The 19095-nt window shown below is 44.1% G+C and overlaps 1 protein-coding gene across 1 annotated transcript in view; it reads right to left on the bottom strand.

Moving 5' to 3' along the window:
* ZFP64 (ZFP64 zinc finger protein) overlaps nt 1–19095 on the bottom strand; it is a 49436-nt gene that overhangs the window by 11781 nt on the left and 18560 nt on the right. Inside the window, exons 3-5 of the mRNA XM_085619133.1 lie at nt 12311–12472; nt 8467–8529; nt 2052–2303 (exon numbers count right to left, since the gene is read on the bottom strand). Coding sequence (XP_085475259.1) covers nt 2052–2303; nt 8467–8529; nt 12311–12472 — 477 coding nt within the window. The remainder of the gene's footprint in view (nt 1–2051; nt 2304–8466; nt 8530–12310; nt 12473–19095) is intronic.

Genomic DNA, 19095 nt, shown 5'->3' with positions numbered 1-19095 from the left:
ACTTACTTAACATTATCTATGGCAGAACCACCACCCTATGCCCTTCTCCCCACCCTGTCTACCCTATGCTCGGAGCGCGCAGCCAAACTCCTCCTGTGCTGCCTGACGGAAACTGAATAAATAGCTTAATTTTAGCATTCTTCTGAAGCGCCAGTGTAAGTAGATCATGCCGTCCAATGCTCCTTAAAATTGCAAGTACCTGACCTTTGTCCTAAGAACCGGGCCATCTATTCAAAATGAAGAAATGTGTCGGGACAGTCCACCCAAAACCGGGACTGTCCGGGAAACACCGGGACGCCTGGTCACCCTTACCTAGACACCAAACTTCCGTCCATCGCCCCCACCCTAAGGCCCTGCAGACAGCAGTGAGACATGACTGTATGCCGAGAAGCACAATTATATAATTTGTATCAGGTCTTTTATTATGATGCTTCAAAGGATACTATAAATAATTTCTAGAATTCATGTGCTGCGTGGGCTGTGAATATATATAAAAAATATATTGTTTTATGCCGAGTTCTAGAGTATATTGACCAGGGTTCCTCACAAAAAAACCTGTGAGTCTGACAGGTAAAATGTCTTGATCAAATTTGCTTCCATTGTAAAAACACACACGCGCGCCAGGTTGTCTTCCTCATAGCTAGGATAAAAGTAAATAACTTATTTTCTTTGTTAAATAAATCTAGTCAGATTAACACTGTTCAAACTGTGTGTTAATTTAGTACTCGGACTCTCTCTCTCTTTCTCAGTCACTCTCCAAGTTTCTCTACCTCGACTAACTTCAGAGTGCAATATGAGCAGCTCTGTGAGCTACAAGGAGTAAGGATGTCATGTAGAGGTCAGAGCCGGCCTTTGCTGAAATAGCGCCCTGGACCTGGGCGGAGAGACATTTGGCGCCCTTGCTGATGGTAGTACATTAAACAAGCAGGAGGGGGTCCCTTTTGAGTTCACTGGTCAGTACCTGGATGAGCGGAGCCTGGCCCCTGAAGCAAACATCCCTGGACCTCCCCCCAGCCCATCTAAATCACCACTAGCTCAGCTGCCTCACACAGATGATGGTTTTGTTGATGTGTGCCAGCAGGGGTCAGAGGGTTAAGGGAGGGCAAGGAAGGGGGCTAAAGAGATGTTAAAAACAGCGCCTGCCGTATGATAATAAAGGACTAAAACCACTTTCAACTGGTAAATCAGACAGAACAGGAAAGAGGCAAGACTGGAGCAAGATGGGCGCGGCTGTTGGCATAACCTTAATGCATACAGCTCCATGCGCCCTTAGAATATTAGTGCCCTGGGCCCAGCTCGCCCATGCTGAAGGCCGGCACTCGAGGTAGATGGTAACTAGGCACTGCGCACAGTACGAGGCCACACGTCCCTTCATTTCCTAAAACCGTGGCTTTTTGAAAAGTGGATTAAATATCCTTGATTGGCCTGTCCATTAGACATTCACCTTAGAATTCTAACATACGAAACATACCATAGCACAGACACTACTCAATTGTGAAGATGGCATTCAATGTAATGCATATCCATTCTACCTCGGTTTTCTGCTGCTTGATTTGGTAACATATACAAGCCTACCGCATTTGATCTTTTATTCTCTCTAGATGTGGAATTTTCTCTAGCAATTTAGATAAAATTATGAACACTGACAATTGCAAAAAAATTATTAAACTAGTGTCACAAATCAAAGCCTGTTCTATTTGCTATGCCCTTAACTTAAAACGTGATTGTAAGTGTGAATTTAAAACTGGTGGCAATGACGTTTCATGTGGTTGGAATCCACAGGTTTGACTATGTTTCATGAATTTTGAGCGTCTCAGAATATCTAAACATGTTTTATTTATTTAGGAGTTTTATATAGCGCTGGCTGGACCTGGGGGTATCAGAGCGCTTTACAGCATATACAATTATGAATGAACAGATGATATATTCCATTTTTTGCACACCGGCAATGGCAAAAAATAAGGTTAATCTTAGGCAACGGTATATCTAGTTAACATTCTGTACTAAAAGTAGCATAACGTTAGTTAACGGTAACTTTCCAATGCACTTACCAGTATGGGACCGCAGGTGTACAGTAAGCTGGCTGGAGTTGCGACTGGCATAAGGACAAATTTGGCATTTAAAAGGGCGCTCGTTCGAGTGAATCCGTAGGTGTTTGTTGAGACTGCTGCTGTCTGCAGCCGAGTAGTCACAGCTCTGACACTTGTAAGGTTTTTCTCCAGTGTGACATCTCATGTGCATCTTTAACTTGTCTTTACGGCTAAAACACTTACTGCAAACTTTGCACTTATGAGGTTTATCTCCTGAAAGAAAGTGATAAAAAAAACGATAAACATCTAAAAATAAGAATTAAAACAATTTATAAAGATATTTGAAGGAGATCAGTGGTCAGAAAGGAACCGTGCTGAATACTATTTTAATACTGCTTGCATGAATCTCTTGCACTATTTATAAAGGTCGACCATGGGGTCCCGACATACTGCCACAATTTCATAATTTCACAACTGCAGTGTGAAGGAAAAACCTGTATAACACAGAAGTACCCAAACCAGTCGCACTCAGCTGCTACACTAATGCTAGTTCAGTTTAATAGCATTATGAATGCGTCAATTTGACCTCTCAGTCATATGGACCCACCTAAATTTGATGGTTTTAGATATTTGATATTTCTCGTGATCCCCACACATGCCCGCATCTGAGGACGTCTATGGTGTGAAGATGATTCTACTCCGAAAGTACGGACAATGGCAGCCCAGATTTAGCAATTCTGACCAATATACACTTTTTCTTAATTTCAATATAAAGCTTATATTTTAGGGTATGCAAGTCTACATTGGGATGGATATAAAGTCTTCAATTCTGGGGGGTCCTCCTCTAAACATGGTGGATGATCTTGAATGCCAACCCTCAAATTAGGTCAATGGACATAACATGTGTCTAAATGATGGTCTGAGTTTGTATTATATTAAGGTCCAGTTCAGTGAGAAGACACAATTTGGAACCATGTGAAACTGCAAATTAGACGGAATTCTTTTCATTTGTATGAATGGTAAAGTACATAACTACTTAGAAAAAAAAGTCGGACGGGGTGGTAAAATGCTCAGTTCTGACATCATGAAAAGTTTGTTTAATCAAAAACTTTTAAACATTGGGGATAAATAACAGAAAAGCTAAAAGTTTCACAATTTGACGAACTGCAGCAGCTCATGAACTATAAATGGGGAAACGGTGGTGGGGTTGCAGCATGATAGATTTGTTTTATCAATCTGTTAAATTAGCTCAGAGAAACAGCATCAGGCAGGCTCTAGCATACTTTTACAAAATGGAAACTGCCTCAACCTTCAGAAAGTCTTCAAGAGGGGAACAGAGAGAACATACTGAAATTCGCATAATTCAAAATTCTACATAGGACCAGTGAATAATACAATGGAGGACCAAATCAAGTAGCACGGTTGACTAATTTATGCCGCAAGAATTGACAAACTGTGTGGCATAACGTGGTAGAGACTGTAGCAGTATTGCTTTGCTATTTTTCCAGTTTAATACACATTAATACTGTCTGGGACCAGATATAAAATAACATAATATGTAAAGCACACTTTCACCCATGGGTATATTGGCGCAAAATAACAGATGTTTATTTCTACCCAACCTAAAGGTACTCGTGTTAATCGACCTCAGAAGGATGAAAGGCTGAGTCGAACCGCCGGGATTTGAACCTGTAATCATGAGGTCGAACACAGGCGAACATAGTGGACACATTAGTTCACTGAGCCACCAGACCCAGCTATCACCTCATTAGGACCAGATTAACTTCTGAACACAGTAACCAACAACTGCACCTGCCAAAGTGCCTGCCACTACATGACACCTAGCGTGGTGCTTTTTTGGTACTAAATTTTGAAGTTCTGCAGCAGATGAATTATGTGGTAAGTCTGCTACATCCATAAGTATGTGAAAATTGCCACGGCTGAAGAGTCAAAATTAAGAGTGGCCTTAATTAAACATACTTGATATTGGACTCCTACTGAATTATAGAAGAATGCCCTGCATAGTAGTGGTAGTTGCTGGAGATGTAAACTAGAAAGTAGGCATAGAGTGAATACCTCATGGAGAGGCGTTATACTAAGAGGATAACAAAAGTTGAAACTCAGGAGGACGGCCGAAAAAACGAGTGTGAAAGTAGAGAATTCACCCAAAAAAAATCAATAAACTCACACAAGCAGCTTTAATCATTAACTAGGATTTTTTCCTCTCAGAATATCCATCAAAGTCAACTTTTTTGTATAAAAAATTAAACAGAGAAGGCAATGGTAGTATCCCTAGAACATATAATTTACAAACTAATGATATTGAATCATTTCTTTATCACCACATGAGGAGTTTACTTAGATGTTTTAGTGGCAAAAAAAGCTAAGTGGGATACATAACATTTTGTAAACACCAGGAGAACATTACCTAGCTATTCACACAAGTTTGACTTTGAATAGATAATACCGCCTACACTTAGAAGCACAAAGTCATGGTTTGCTGTCATACAATAGTGTTGTCTGCCAATAATTCAGTCTTTTCCCCATAGGTGTATGGTCATTGACCCTTGTCAATTGGGTCCCAGAGCAGAGATGCTAGGGGGCCCAATCGTGGTGGGTACGGTAGTTTGCCACTGGAGTCCTAGGGCATATCTTACTATGGTCTTTTAAGTGGGGCCTATCACAACATGCTCCATCCAAACTGGACTCTGAAGATAGTGAGGCGAGAAGGATGCAGGGCAAAAGTTCAGAACTACGTCAAACAACAGACACAATAAGATAACGCCCAGCCCAGTGCTTATCCTTTAGTAGAATGAAGCACTTTCAATCTCAGAGCAAATCTAAACATAGCCCATTTCAATCTATCATCTCTATACAGGGCTGAGAAAAGCTGTGCTAAACATCAAGAGGTACTACAATCCCCTCCCTTCTGTGGTATCCGTCTTCCCTCCTGCTTACATCAGCACCCCGCTATTATCATCCATACAATACTAGGAATAGACAAGGCTCAGGTGCAGACTGCTCACTTTTTTCATAAATTCAGTAAGTAGCCAAGTTCAAAGACTTAGGATTGCTTTTGTACCAGTCTCAAGAGAGCACAGCAGCTCCAACCGCTTGTGTCTCAGTAGCTTTCACACCCAGGCGCTGCGATTACCTGTCACTATTGGACAGAAGTCCAGCCTGTGCGGTTAAAGCGTGGATTGTCCCACCTGTATCAGCGCCGGACCAACTGCGAACTGGCACTTCATCTGGCGGTATCTGTGGGTTTCAGGCAGAGTAGCTCTTAAAGGGTCAGTGCAGTTCAGCCACCAGGCCAGTATAAGGCTGCCCGCTTTGGTGGTGCTTTGATTTTTGTAATTGACGGCGACAGCACCAGTCAATACTACGGGGAAGGCGGCAGGACCACACAAGTTGACAAGCTCTGGCACAGCGTTAGTGGCAGTTTCTCAAACACCGCACAGAGAGCAAAGCACCATTCTCAGCATGGGTCACTCCTGGATTGCTCTCATGTTAGTAAGCCTCCTCCCACATGGTCTCCACACCAGAACGAGCTGTGATTCACCTCCCTGGACAAGGTCTCTTTCTGTGGGGTCAGGTACACCACTACTTCCCTCTCTCAGCAGGCAAAGAGGCTTCAAGGTTGCTTCAGTCAAAACCTCAGCTCTTCCAGCAGAAACTGGTGACCCCTACTATGGAAGATTGAATGTCAGGCATTCAGCAGACCTTCAAGTACTCAGTGAAGCGCTCCCTTTCTTGGTCAAGAAGAAAGCATGGATGGAACAACATGGGAAGGTTTAGATTTCACTTTCATACATATTTATTTGAAAGTGCATCGACTGTCTCAACCTTTAATACTGTTTTGGGGGTGATCTCCTATAAGGTTTCTTCTCGGGATGCTCTCAGACACACCCTTTGTGTAAAGTTATGCTGCTCACAAAATGGAGCACTGGGTCTGTCTCCAAGCAGGAACATCCAAAACATGGGTACAATCAAGTGTGAGTTTTTTGCACCGGATTGTCTTCAGCCGCTCAAATGCAGTGATCTTGGGTAAGATTAAAGAGCAAGCTTGGATTGGAAACTGCCTTACCATGAACCACAGATATTGCAGTCCTCCTTTCACTGCTACCATCTACCAAATGGCAATACACAGAATAACTACCCAACAGACCCTTGCTATCAGACTCGTCATAGAATTTCTAAAGGTAGCCTGTTCTTGATCCTCTTCATCTCAGTGCCTGGGTTTCCACTCTCAACCACAGGAATGCAAACAATACACTGCCATTGTCTGGGAAGCTATCCTCGCCCTCCTATCTTGGTCTCAACAGTCAACCAACAGACACAACATCTTCAATAACCAGATAGTGCTTGTACTTTCAAAAACAATGTCCTTTTAATCACATAAAACTACTAACTGCTACACAATGCAAATTACTATACAGGGTCATGACCCTAGGTACCATTACCACTGTTGTGCTACAGTAGCTGATATTCCTTGCAAGCCCCTCCAGCGCGACCACTCTTATTTTGGTACCGCCTACAGTAGTCAAGTAATAGCATGAATCAGGCACGGGTGCAGTTTTTAAGTCAAAAGTGTACTCAGTTCACAAAGTTGTCATTATTTTCAGTCAACATTCTTTTCTTCATTCCTTCAGAGCGGATTCAGCCGCCCCTCAATAGTACTGTAGACAGGGGCCACGACGAGCAAAGCTAGTCCAAGGCCGCCAGGTAGGCCAAGCGTGGGCCGCATTTTGATTCACATGCCTGCGTAGCTTAGTACTGCTGTGCAGCTACCTCAGCTGCTGCAGGTGGGTTGTGCCCCCGCCTGGATCGATGTTGGTAGTTACACCAGATCAGGCTCACACAAGGAGCACAGCAAATGCAGCTGTGAGAGGGCTAACGGCAGTTGCAGTCCCCATCAGGCCAAAGCAATTAGCACAGCGGATGCAGCCGTGGCTGGGGCGGTGGAAGTTACAGCCCCGACCAGGGACAATGGCACAGGTATTGAAGCGGTTCCCTCCACAGCCTTTTTAAAGTGATGCTTCTCACAGCAGTTATCACTGAAGTAGGAGCACCCACAACATGGACACAATCAAGTCTACATTTTCTGGCTGTCATCAGCCTCTCTGAAGCAGTAATCTGGGACAGACAAAAGTGCAGACCAGGCCTAGAGACTTCCTCACCTTGCGCAAAGGATACTGCATTCCACCATTCATCCAATTGACCAAAGGGCAGAGCTCAGGAAGAACTAGTTAGAAGGGCCTCGCTAACAAACTCTTAATTGAATTTCTAACGGTAGTCCTGTCTCCATCCTCCTCACTTCAGTGTCTCCACACTCCAGGCACAGGAATGAAGACAATACTCTTCAACTGCCTGAGGAGGCTATTCTCAACATCCATTTGTGCCATGGTAAACCAGGGGCCTCCAAACTGAATCCCACTAGTTTCTGTAAACAGACACACAGAATCTTCCTACTATATATGTTTTACAGTTTCAACTTTACACACACACAACATTCACATTGTAGGTGCAAGGTTCTGGGTCTCACATAATGATGGAACTTTACACGACAGAGGTCAGTGAGCCAATCTCTCACTGACACATAACATTAGCAAGGCCAATAAGTCTCGACTTTGAGACCTATTGACTTTGCCAATGCGTTTTAGTGATGCGATGCCTAATGCTGGACAGGGTAGCATGGTTTTATTTATATAAAAAAAAAAAACTGCTACAATGCGCTCGCCCGCCTCTTTTTGCATGCGCAGAATAAACATGCGTGCGTCTATAACATGATGCAGGAGCTTTATATTTACGTATCAAAGCTGGATCTGTAATTACAAAAATAAAATTGCAAAATAAAAAGGTTTTTTTTGAGGCGCAGGCAGGGGGAAGCAAATCGGATGGTGCTTATGGTCATGGAAGCAATTAGGGTGCGAAGCAAACCAAGGGAGTAGGTGGGGGAAACAAAACTGGACAAGAGAGGAATATTGAGAGCAAGGGGAGAAGCACACTGGCTAGAGAAAGGAACGCAAAGTTGTTGATAGTGAAGTACACAAGCGAGAAAGCAATTCGGGGGAGAAGCACAAGAGGGTGAGCATAACACAGAAGGAAGCGGGGAAGAAGCACATGGGCGAGAGAGAGCATTACTGAGCATGGTAGACCAGTACACAACGGAGACAGCTGGAAAACACATGCACTCTAATGGAGTGCTTAACCCAAAAAAAAGGTAGTAGACATTTATCTGGAGTATAGGGATATAATGTCTAGTGAGATGATAAACATATGTAAGAGAAACGAGTAAGGCCAAAAGCAAAGATCATGAAGTTGTGCCAGAATGTAGATAGATGGTTGACAGGCAAACACATATATACAATCATACCCCCTCACCTCAAGAAGATATTCTGGAACAGCTTTTAAGAAGGTATACAAGCACATTTACCTGTGTGAGTTCTTAAATGGCGTTCCATATCTTTCATGCCGTACGCAGTCCTGAACTGACAACCTGGAAGACGAATCAAAAGATGCAGTGGAAGGATGGCAAAATGCATCAAGGAACAATGTGATACAAGACAAAATACGCTAGGAACATACATTCCTATCTTAGTAATCAAACTCTGCCTCCTATGTTGATACACAAGACATTACATGAAGCAAGGTTAAAAGAAATACGGAAACTACAGAGTGAGCAATAAGTAGTAGAGCTAAAGGTTTTGAAAACAAAAAAGTAAGCAATGGTTGTTTGCATGCACAAACACTTCAGAGAATACAGGCTAAAAGGCATCACTATTAAAAATATGGCTCGGAAAGAACTTGTATGAAGAAGGAAAGGCATAAACATGTAGCAAGTTTGACTGAACGAAACTAGAGGAGGAATCAAAGGCAACTTGGAGAATGTCTCCCACGATAGTGGGGGAGGCTCGAGGAAGTAACAGCAAGGAGGAGTAAAGATGTGCTGGCTGAAAGAACTTACGGTGTGGAGAAGTAACACAGTGTTCAATAAGCCTAGATGCTTAAGGTATGAAGAGTGGAGAGCAAGCCAAAAATGTTGGTTGGTGAGGAAGAAAAAAAATGAAGGCAGAGGAGCAGAGAGGGCGATGGTGACCGAGGGAGAAGAAAAGAACGGAGAAGAGATGGAGAGAAACAGAAATGTGCAGTGGAGGGAAATCACGGAATGAGGTCATGAGAAATGGTGTGATGCAGTGTTGGAATGCATGCCTGATTGTGGGTTCCGAACTTTCATTTGGGGGCTTGTGGATCAGTAGTTTGCATTCCAATCCTCGACCACTCAACAATTTAAAGTGCAGAGAAAGAGGGAAGAGTTCATGGGGTGGGGGGTGGATATGGAACTAAGGGTATGTTACAACGGTGGGAAGCATGGATGGGTCCAGTGACTATTGATCTGGGATTTAAGGGAGAGCACAGTATTGAGAAAGACGAGAGATGAGAGGCAAAGCTATGACTGATGAGGCCTTTGAGTTGAGGTGTAAGAGAAGGAACACGAAATGAGAGAGAATGTGAGTGTATGTGGCGGAGGAGTGTTGATGTGGTTTGAGAGAGAGACATGGAGAAAGTGAGTGGGTAGGTAAAGCATGAGTGAGAGTTAAAGGAGAAGGAAATGGGGACCTGATGAAGGCATACTACAGTGCTGGTATTCATGCCAGAACAGGTGTTCAAAATGATATGTTGTTTGAGAGCAGGGGGACAGTCAGATTTAGGTCGCATGTGTGATGGTGCATTTGAGCATGGTAGTTTCTTTTTCTGTAGTTGGATTGCGGAAGGGGTATTTGGGTAGATGGTAGCAGATGAGGCTTGTAGTATGAATGTCAATGATGATGATGAGGACTGGTGTACTGTAGGTGTCGTCTCGAAGTACGGCTTTTCTAGTTTTCTGGAAAGGCTTTGATTTATAGAGTTGCTATGACTTAGGCGTACATTGAATAGGTTAAAATGGCATGGTGATGTACTGAATAGTGTGGTGTAGAGGACCTTGATAATGAAAAGTGACTTTGGGGTTTGTGGCAATGTGCTCTGTCAAAGGGGTTTAATGCAGTGGACATGGAATCATGGGTGGTAGCATACATGGGAATCTTAGATGGTACGACAAGTTGTGGGTTGACCTGAGATGGTGCATTGTGAAACCGTATGATTTGTGGGGAAAGATAGGCGCCGGTGGGATAACAGAGGGGAACAGTAGTATTTAGACAGGACCATGACCGCACCATGAATCCCAGGTGGTGATTGAGGTGTGTGACACGGCAGAGAAAAGACATTGTTACTTTAAAATTCGGTAAAAAAATAATTTGGTGGGTTGTGACACCCACTAAGCTGCCACTGCCAAAACTGATGATAGTAACCAACAGTAACTGCTGTAGCAATTAATTCACCTATGAAAAAGTTTTCATTTTGCAACTGAAAAGGGAATGTAATCGACTGTGTTAGTATGGGTTCAACAATTATGCAGAATAATAACTCAATACTGCATTATACAAACCATATATTGTGACAAATCAACACCGTCCAATTTTTTGCAGAAAGTGACAGCTGCACATGTATGTTAGAAATACACTTTCAGGAAGACTTTTTTCGGGGATTTCAAGAAAACCAGCGTAGTAGGTATCAAAAGCCTATTGGGTTACAAACCCTCATGACAGTTTTGAGGGACTTTACAAAACGTTCTCCATTAGGCTTCAATGGTTTAATGAAAACAGGCTTAATAAAGATGTAAAGAAAAAAAGTCAAACATTGAAGAGTCCAGCCCTCGTGTAGTAGCCCTTTTCCTAGAGAAACCAGTTTTTCGGTATTTCTTATTTGCTGGGTAAATTTCCAGAATATCATTTACTTTTTTCATCTAAAAAAGTGGTGGTCACGAATATTCACTTTAACATCGTTAAGCTACATAATGTTCAGTCTTATGTCAAAATCAGAACAGACCGACACTGAGCCCGGGCAAGACAGCAAAAGGCTGCAATATCAAAAATAAAAGCAAAGCAGACACTAGGCGATTAAATGCATCAGTGCAAGAATATGCAATTCTTTCTGGGGTGCCACAAGAAGGACAGCAGGTTCGCAAGCACCAAAGAGAGGAGAAAGGGCACAGAAATTCATAGAACTCACGTGGATGTGGTCAGCCTTTCTAGCAAGCAGACATAATGTGCTATACGGATTCCCGCAAATAAATGAAAATTAAAAGCCGGGAAACCATATGGAAATAGGGAATTGTGTAAAACACATAGATCAAGGTTCTAAAAGGTATCAGTTAACAGAATTTGAATTAAAACCAGTACCAATCACTCCACAAGAACTGTCATTAAGTGATACATATACGTTTAATAAGAGATTCCCAGAAAAGGCACGACACAAGTCACCAAGCTATAGAGGACATGGGAAAGGGGGGAATAAGTAACAAAGGGAAACAATAAAAAGGTGGGGTGTTAAGAAGCCTTAACCGCAGTGCAACAAAGGGGAAAAACATGAAAGTGGGTGGAAGGACTTACTCTATGCCAATTTTAATTTACCCAATTTTAAAATTTTAACACCTATAGATACAAAACTGAGATTTCTTAAATAAAACTGCGTTGTGAAGACTATAATATGAACTTTAATGTGACTGAAAAGTGCTCCAAAAAAAGTTCGTAACTATTAAGAAATTATTTTCGCCCTGTATTAATTACATTTAGGAATTTAACGTTTTCGTGTCCTGCTAAAGATATAATCCTTTCCTCCAGTCCATCAACCGGAAATGTTATCACAATCTGGAATGGACTGCATTGCCTATACTGCCTAAACACTACAATCCGGAGTCACCACTTCATATATGAAAGGTGTGCGTGGCGCATGTAATGCGTTTTTAATGATACTGGATGTGTTTGAGCAAGAAGTACCTTTGGGTTAGAATCTGAAAATGTTGATGTGGATGATGGGTTATGAAGTAAGCACTGAAATACTTACACGGAAAAAGCAGCATTGGTTTAACTGCACAAATACTGTCCTTGCATTTCATGACAGTAGCTACAGTGTCCTAAAATGCACATAGGAGTCACTGAGCACTACTTTCTTCTATGCATGACACTTCAACAAAAAACAAGCTGGCCATGGAAAAATAAAATTAACTGAAGAACAACACAAAATGCCATTTTAATGGACCTTGCTAATGCATTAATTTTTAGCTTAAATACAGAAATACCCACTATTTTCTGACACAAAAATGAGCAGCCTCACAAATCAAGTCTAAACAACATAATGTTTGCTTCAAATAAACAGATTCAAAGTAGAATGCAACTTACCTTCATAGTAACATTTAACTTTCTTTTCTGCATCTGAAGTTGTTGGTTTTCTGGTGCGAGATTTTGTAGGCACGGGAACAGTGGAGATAGCCTGTGATTCAACATTTTCGCTTGGAATATATGCTTGATACCCATGTTTGAACACAAACTCTGGAGCAGAAACTAACACAAACAAAAGGCCCAGTTACTCTTTGGATATCTTGGAATAATCACATTACAGGTTTCCTGATCTCTAAGCGAATGCCATTCAAATAAAGTAACAAAATCTGTAATTTGATGCAGACCCTTATGCAAAATTTGGAAACAGTCTGCAATGCAAACCGGTATCCAGAAGGGACAATAAATTAATCAGCCAAAGTTATAGAAAGGAAAACATGTGTAAGAGACGGCGGTTTCCCAATTTTAACTCCTATTGTGTGGAACGTTCTTTGCCAGTCCAAAACTTATGGCCTCTCACTTGGTGTTGGACGTTTGTTGAAAACCAACCAGGTCTGAAAGCATATGTAAGCCACCCCCCCCCCCCCCGCCTCCCCCCCACAGCATCATGAAGGTTTATCATGATAGTGTGCTATTTTAAAAGATACCCAAGCATGACATTACCATGGGGTTAGGAGCTTGTCAGAACAGTTTATTTGCATCGTCCTCTGGATTACACACCCTATCTATCTATCTGCATGAATTAGGTGGAGTGCCTAAGGTTTGCTTGTCGATATAGGAGGAGTGAGTGTTAGAACCTTGGAGCTCCAAGAAGGGAAAAGATAGGCTCACCAAGAACTGGGGAAATGGGAATGTGTGCTGTACTATTTTGATTTACACTTCGCAAGGGGCACGTTGCTGGCTAGAAAGCTGCTTGGGAACTGCACTGGGCTACTGTCTCCCCTCAAGTGGTATATTTCAATGGGCTAGCTGGTGATAATGTTTGGGGAATTCGGTTGCCGTGAGTGATCAAAGGTATCAAACTTATATCTAAAAAGTCTTAATAACACAGCTCCAGATTACCCTTTCTTTGTGAGTGACTGCTCCAAAAAATATCTCATTAGAGAGAAACATTTTACCGGCCTTCCATCTGACTGCTATGCTGAGCATGACCATCAGTCTGACACCTCTCATTTGAGAATGATGATCGATGGCATGAAGTGAGCAGGGACTTCCTTTCCTGCTTATGCCCAAGGAATAAGTACTACCTATGTGGTTGGTCTATCACAGTAGGTTACATCTGACCATCTGGTGACTTCCCCTCTGCACTTCTCCAATACCGCTGTGAAATCCCACTGATTGGTCTCAAAATAAAGAGTGGGTAACCAAGAGGAAAGGAAAAACCTTATCTACGTACTCCAGGTCAGAGTAACCCAAAGACGAAAAATAGCTTAAGCTATTGGCCCTTTGCTGCACACTCAGCCACAGCATTTAGGAAGAATGTCTGCAATTACTTTGCTGTGTACTCAATGGTGGAGGAGAAAGCAATGCTACTGTACTACTACTTCTAATAACTACTGTTTGTGACCCGATTTTGCCACTATTAAATGGAAGTTTTCACTATGATTTGCAAATAACGTGGGGCTTCCAACACATATAGGTTTTTGCACAGGCTGTTGTATTTGCATATTCTGAGTATGATCATGGAACAAGCATTTGCAATGCAATAGGTCTCGCATTTACGCGAGTTTGAGCTATTGACATTGCAAATGATAATGGCTTTTATTTTTGTTTTCAAAACCTAAATAAAAGGCATAGTCATTTACAATGTCAATAGCTCAAACTTGCGTAAATGCGAGACCTATTGCATTGCAAATGCTTGTTTCTGACCTGGAATGAGGCTGTGGGGCTACTCAGCCCTGCTAAAATGGCACAGAAATGCAGCCGCTCATCTGCTGCCTGCACGGAGAGAGCACCTAGGACCCCTCCCCGCGCCCCCACCCCCCATCGGACCCCTAGGCTGCAGTAGGCTGCAGGTGTCCCAGGGAAGCCAAGCCACATGTTCCATTTCCAACAGTCCGTCATGAAAGGGCTGCCTGGTCTCTGCAGACCTCCGCTTCTGATGCTGACCCACGGGTGTGGGACAGTGCTGTTAGGACTCCAGCCTCCACACACGCCAGTGCGAGCGGTCAGGGCCCCTGCCGCCAACACGCTCGTGCGGACTGTCAGGACTCCTGTGTCCACAAACGCCCGTGCGAGCTGTCAGGATTTGAGGGTTCCGTAGGTAAGTTTTCTAGAGGAGGGTGTATTTACTCCCGAGGTAGGATGCGGTAGCACACGTGCACCTTACCTCTGACCAGGATCCGGCGGCAGTAGTCGGAATCCCCCCGAGTCGGGCTCTCGTCCATGTCCCGGTGCTGCCCTCCTACTCCTCCTCCCTCCTTGGATCTTCCTGGCAGTTCCTTCAGCCCGCGGTGACCGTGCAAGGCGCACTCCAGTTCAGCCCTGGTGGTGGGGGGGGGGGCCTTGCTCCGAACACAATCCCTCGCCCCCAGATCCGCACAGCGGACTCCTGTCCTCCTCGGACACCCCATCGCTCATATTCTGGTCAAACATTGATAGTGATCCCCGGGGAAGCCCCAGTGAGAAGTGCAGTGCCCCACCCTCCTCAGGAGGAAACAGTCACCAGAGCTTCCCCACGGAATGGCATCCCCGCAGACCTTCTCTCCATGGCGAGGCAGGAAGCTTCACGGACATGGGGTCCTGCCACGCACAAGAAGGCTGTGCCAGGCAGTGCCAAGTCTGTTCACATCTTCTTTCTCTTCACCTCCCTCTGCTCCCCAAACTTAGGTCGGCCGTCCGCGCAGGCGGCTCCTGACGTTCAAAGAGTTCAGCCTCTGCCCGCACTCCTTCCTGCCACCCTGGAAACTTGGGCAGCCAGCGGGTGGGCGGCGGGCGCAGCTCCTCCTCAGCGCAGGCGCAGCCCAGAAGCACTCCGGCTCGGAGTGCCCAGGCACAGATCAATACTGCTTGGAATATCTGAGCAGTGGTTGGGCAGAGGGCTGTAGTAAGAGGGAGGAGGCTGTAGTGCGAGATTAGCACCACCTACCCTCCTTATTTGTAGCGTCCCCTTTCTCCAGTGGAGGGGCAGGAGCGAGATTACCTCAGGATCTCACTGCCACATGAATTGTTCCTGTGATGAAAATAAACGCGCGAGAGGTGGGTAGGGGCATTTTTAAACTGACCACGTAATTTCCTGCTCCCCTGTCTCCCTGATTGGCAAACAAAGCGCCCAGTTAATGGCAAGGGTGGAGGTGAAACTAAGGGAGTGGGGGGCATGAATGGCAGGAAATGCTTGGGATTAGAAGGTGGTCTTTTCCAAAATAACCACTGTCTCATTCATTCCCCCACACGCCAAAACCCTCCCAAAAACGTCTAATAGAAAAGGACCGAAGCTGTAAATGACATAGGAGAGAGGTGACAATGGGAGTCTGTGTGTGTGGTACCGGGCCGTAAGGAGGGGAGGGCAATTCACTGAAAAAGCTATGGTTTTATACTAAGTTTTTGCATGTATCCCCCCCTCTCCCTCTTCAGGTAGAGTAAGCCACGCCGAATCTATTGTATATATCTAAAAATCATACAAGGCCCGACTTCGCAGTCTGCCTATGGAGTACCGCAAAAGCACTGACCACTTTACTGTTTACCGAATGGTCTCCAAGGTCCCTCCTTGCGTGTTTTTCCCACCCGTACAACAAGATAAAGAAGTAACCCACCAATAACCGAAAATGAGATTTACGTCAGAATTTTGTTTACTGTTTAGCGTTACCGAGTTAAGGAAATTGCGTTTTCCAGCATGACAGAGTTAATTTACGGTGTAGTGAGGTAGATGAGGTTTGGGGTGCATGAAAGTGACTCACTTTGGGGGTCCCCTCGTGTCTGCTGTCTTCAGCCTGGCACGTGTTGTCAGGAAGAGCTGCATCAAGCTAGCCTAGCCCAGTGTGTGTGCCCGACAGCTCAGGTGCACCGTTGTGCATTGTGCTGGTGTGTGCACGGTACCACTCCGGATTAAAGCGAGCCGCCGATACCCAGGGTAAAGGGACTCCCAGTTCCACTCTCATGATGGCTCTGTCAGATCACTGATTGTCAATCACCAGCGTCTTCGTGTTATTTACAACACGCTTGAAGGGAATCAGCACCGCGCAGAGGCCACTCTCTGGATTTAGTTACAACAATCGCTAAACTGTAGCAGACTTCAGTTCATCAGAAATCTATCTTCTCGGTGACTGATGACGTATTTTGCTCGGCTTTATTTGCCGTCCCACTTGGACGGCCTCGCCTGCCAAAAAGGTTTCTTGTCTTTATGGGGCCATGTGTTTGGCCCCATAAAGATAAGAAACCTTTTGCGACTAACGCAAAGCAGGCGAGGCCGTCCAAATGGGACGGCTCAGAAAGCCAAGCAAATACGTCACCGACACCTCTTTTCCAATGGCTGGCCACCGTTTAGCATCAACGGTGACGCCAGCCAATGGAAAAGAGGGGCGGGGCTTAATGCCCCTTACAGAAAATAGCACATCTCATTAAATCTCGCCAGCGAGACTGCGCTTGCGCGCAGCCTACGCCAGGCGAGACCTAAAAAGGAAACCCTGTGACAAATTTGGTGACTAGGAACTTGGGCAGTCGTTTTGCAAGTCCTGCATATAGGATTGTGATTACCCGCATTAATACTATTGGAAGGGACATAACTTTGGAATACCAGATTGCTTGTTTTACTCTGTCAAAGGCTGGCAACAACTAACCACCACCCGAGGCATCGAACAACAAAGGGACGGTCCTACATAAAACATGCAAAAAGAGAGTGCAGCTGATAAGTAAGCCCTTTGCTTGGCTTCAAGAGAAGTAGAATACTTGGGAGGAGAGTGGCAGGTGAAAAGTTTTCAGAGAATCACGAATGTCCATACCTTGGTAAAGGACCTCTGGAAGGTGAAACCAGAGGATGTTCAGCATGCTGATTTGGAGGGAATGTAGGAAATAAGCCCAGAAACTCTTTCTAAATAAAAGAGGGAAGCCCCCGAGAAGTGCCAATATTGCAATGTTTGTTCTGGAGTCATCCTGAGCTCTTTTCTGGTGGAAGATAATGTGGTCAGTCCTCTAACCACGCAGTTCCTCTAGGCCCCTGTAGCTTGTAGAGGATACTAAACTGTATATGTGCACCGTTTACTCTGCTCCCCCCTCTAAACTGATCCTCGCTCAAAAATCTAGGTGCAAGATCCATCAGAGAAGGTGAAGTACTTCGAAGGCCCTGAGCATTATATCATCACCTTTTGCTCCAATTTCTCGCTAAACAGAGGACAAAAGATGGAGCAATATGGCCCCAGAGATCCCAGACTCTGTGTTAAAGGCCTGGTATCAGAGAACAATCATTATTGATGTAAAAGAAAGAAGAAGAAAAAAACACCATAGGAAGAAGGATTCCTTGTCACTGCTCATAGAGAAAGCAGAAGATGGAATATTGTCTCGGTTTTGGGAGGAACGCCATTTGGATCTCTTTCCAAACCCTTCAGTTATGGAGAGCCTAAAAAAACAGGAGTGCGTTTGCTACCCATTTACAGACAGCTTATCATGAAACGTAATACTTAAAATTCAAAACTAGCAAAATTTAAATGAGAGAATTCTCCAACCGTAACCAAGGTATTAATACACTATAATCACATAGCAATGTGAAGCACTAGTCAGTGCTGTAAAAGGTTACACGTTCCCTACTACAGAAAGCTAGACATCAAGGGCGTAGGCACCCTAGTAGGGGGGAGGCCAGGCCCGGTCACCTCTAACGTTTGCAGTTGGAACAACTCTTATGCCCTTTCAGTAAGGATCACATTTCGGAGCAACACCACCACTGAAACCACCAACAGCCTGAAGCATCAGTTTCTTCACTAATGGAAAGGTCCCTTTCACATGGGAAGATCCAAGCATGGAACTTCCGTCAGTGAAGGATGTTCCCGCAGCTGAGTAAAAGTGTGAACAACCTAAAGACCAATGACAGTTCCAACTGGTCTTAAGGGCTACATAAGAAAACAAGTTAAACTTTAGGTGTCTCCAAACAAGGCATTCACAGTTGGATTTGGACGCAGTGATGGGAACTTCTGTTATGGTTGTATGATTTTGGTATTTTTTTCCAAAACAGTCCAGAATGAAAACGTTTGCAACCGCTCTGCCCACAGCTCTACTTCCTCAGTTAGAAAAGCAGAGGGGCCTACTCACAAACTGTATTTTGTAGTATGTTTAGTAGCACTACAATAGTATTATTCTTGTACTACAAAATGCTATTCACAAACCTACATGCTGAGGTATCTGGACAAGTACGGAGATCTCTGGACACGTACATATACATTATTGTAGTGACTGTAGGAAGGGACAGAGGAGTGGTTGGAAAATGGGTAATACCTATGACTAAATAGGAGGACAGTAAGGAGAGGTTTAGAGAGAGACACGCACCCTCACACAACAGTAAGCCCATTTTAATTCACAAATTGCATTTCTACAACAAGCCCAGCGAAAAAGGCCCCAAACAAACAGAGAATGTACTCCAGCTCAGAAATGTGATGTGCTCAGTTATTGGACTCACTAAATGAGTGAGGCTAAAGGGAAAAAGGTACAGATGCGTCTACCAAAGTATGGGGAGTGCGTGGACTGTGCAAAAATAAATGGAGACAGAACAGCACACAGAGAATGACCAGTTTCTAGAGCAGGTGCTATTGGCCACACATGTGTGCAGCTAGGATGCACATCTGTCTGGGCTTCTAATACTTTAACTATTTACGTTGTGTTAAAGATAATCTCCGTCTGCCCTCTATGGACCTATGATTGGTTGT

This window comes from Triturus cristatus, chromosome 7 (genome assembly GCF_964204655.1).
Source record: "Triturus cristatus chromosome 7, aTriCri1.1, whole genome shotgun sequence".
NCBI lineage: Eukaryota > Metazoa > Chordata > Amphibia > Caudata > Salamandridae > Triturus > Triturus cristatus.
This window is presented reverse-complemented; position numbering and strand designations above follow the sequence as displayed.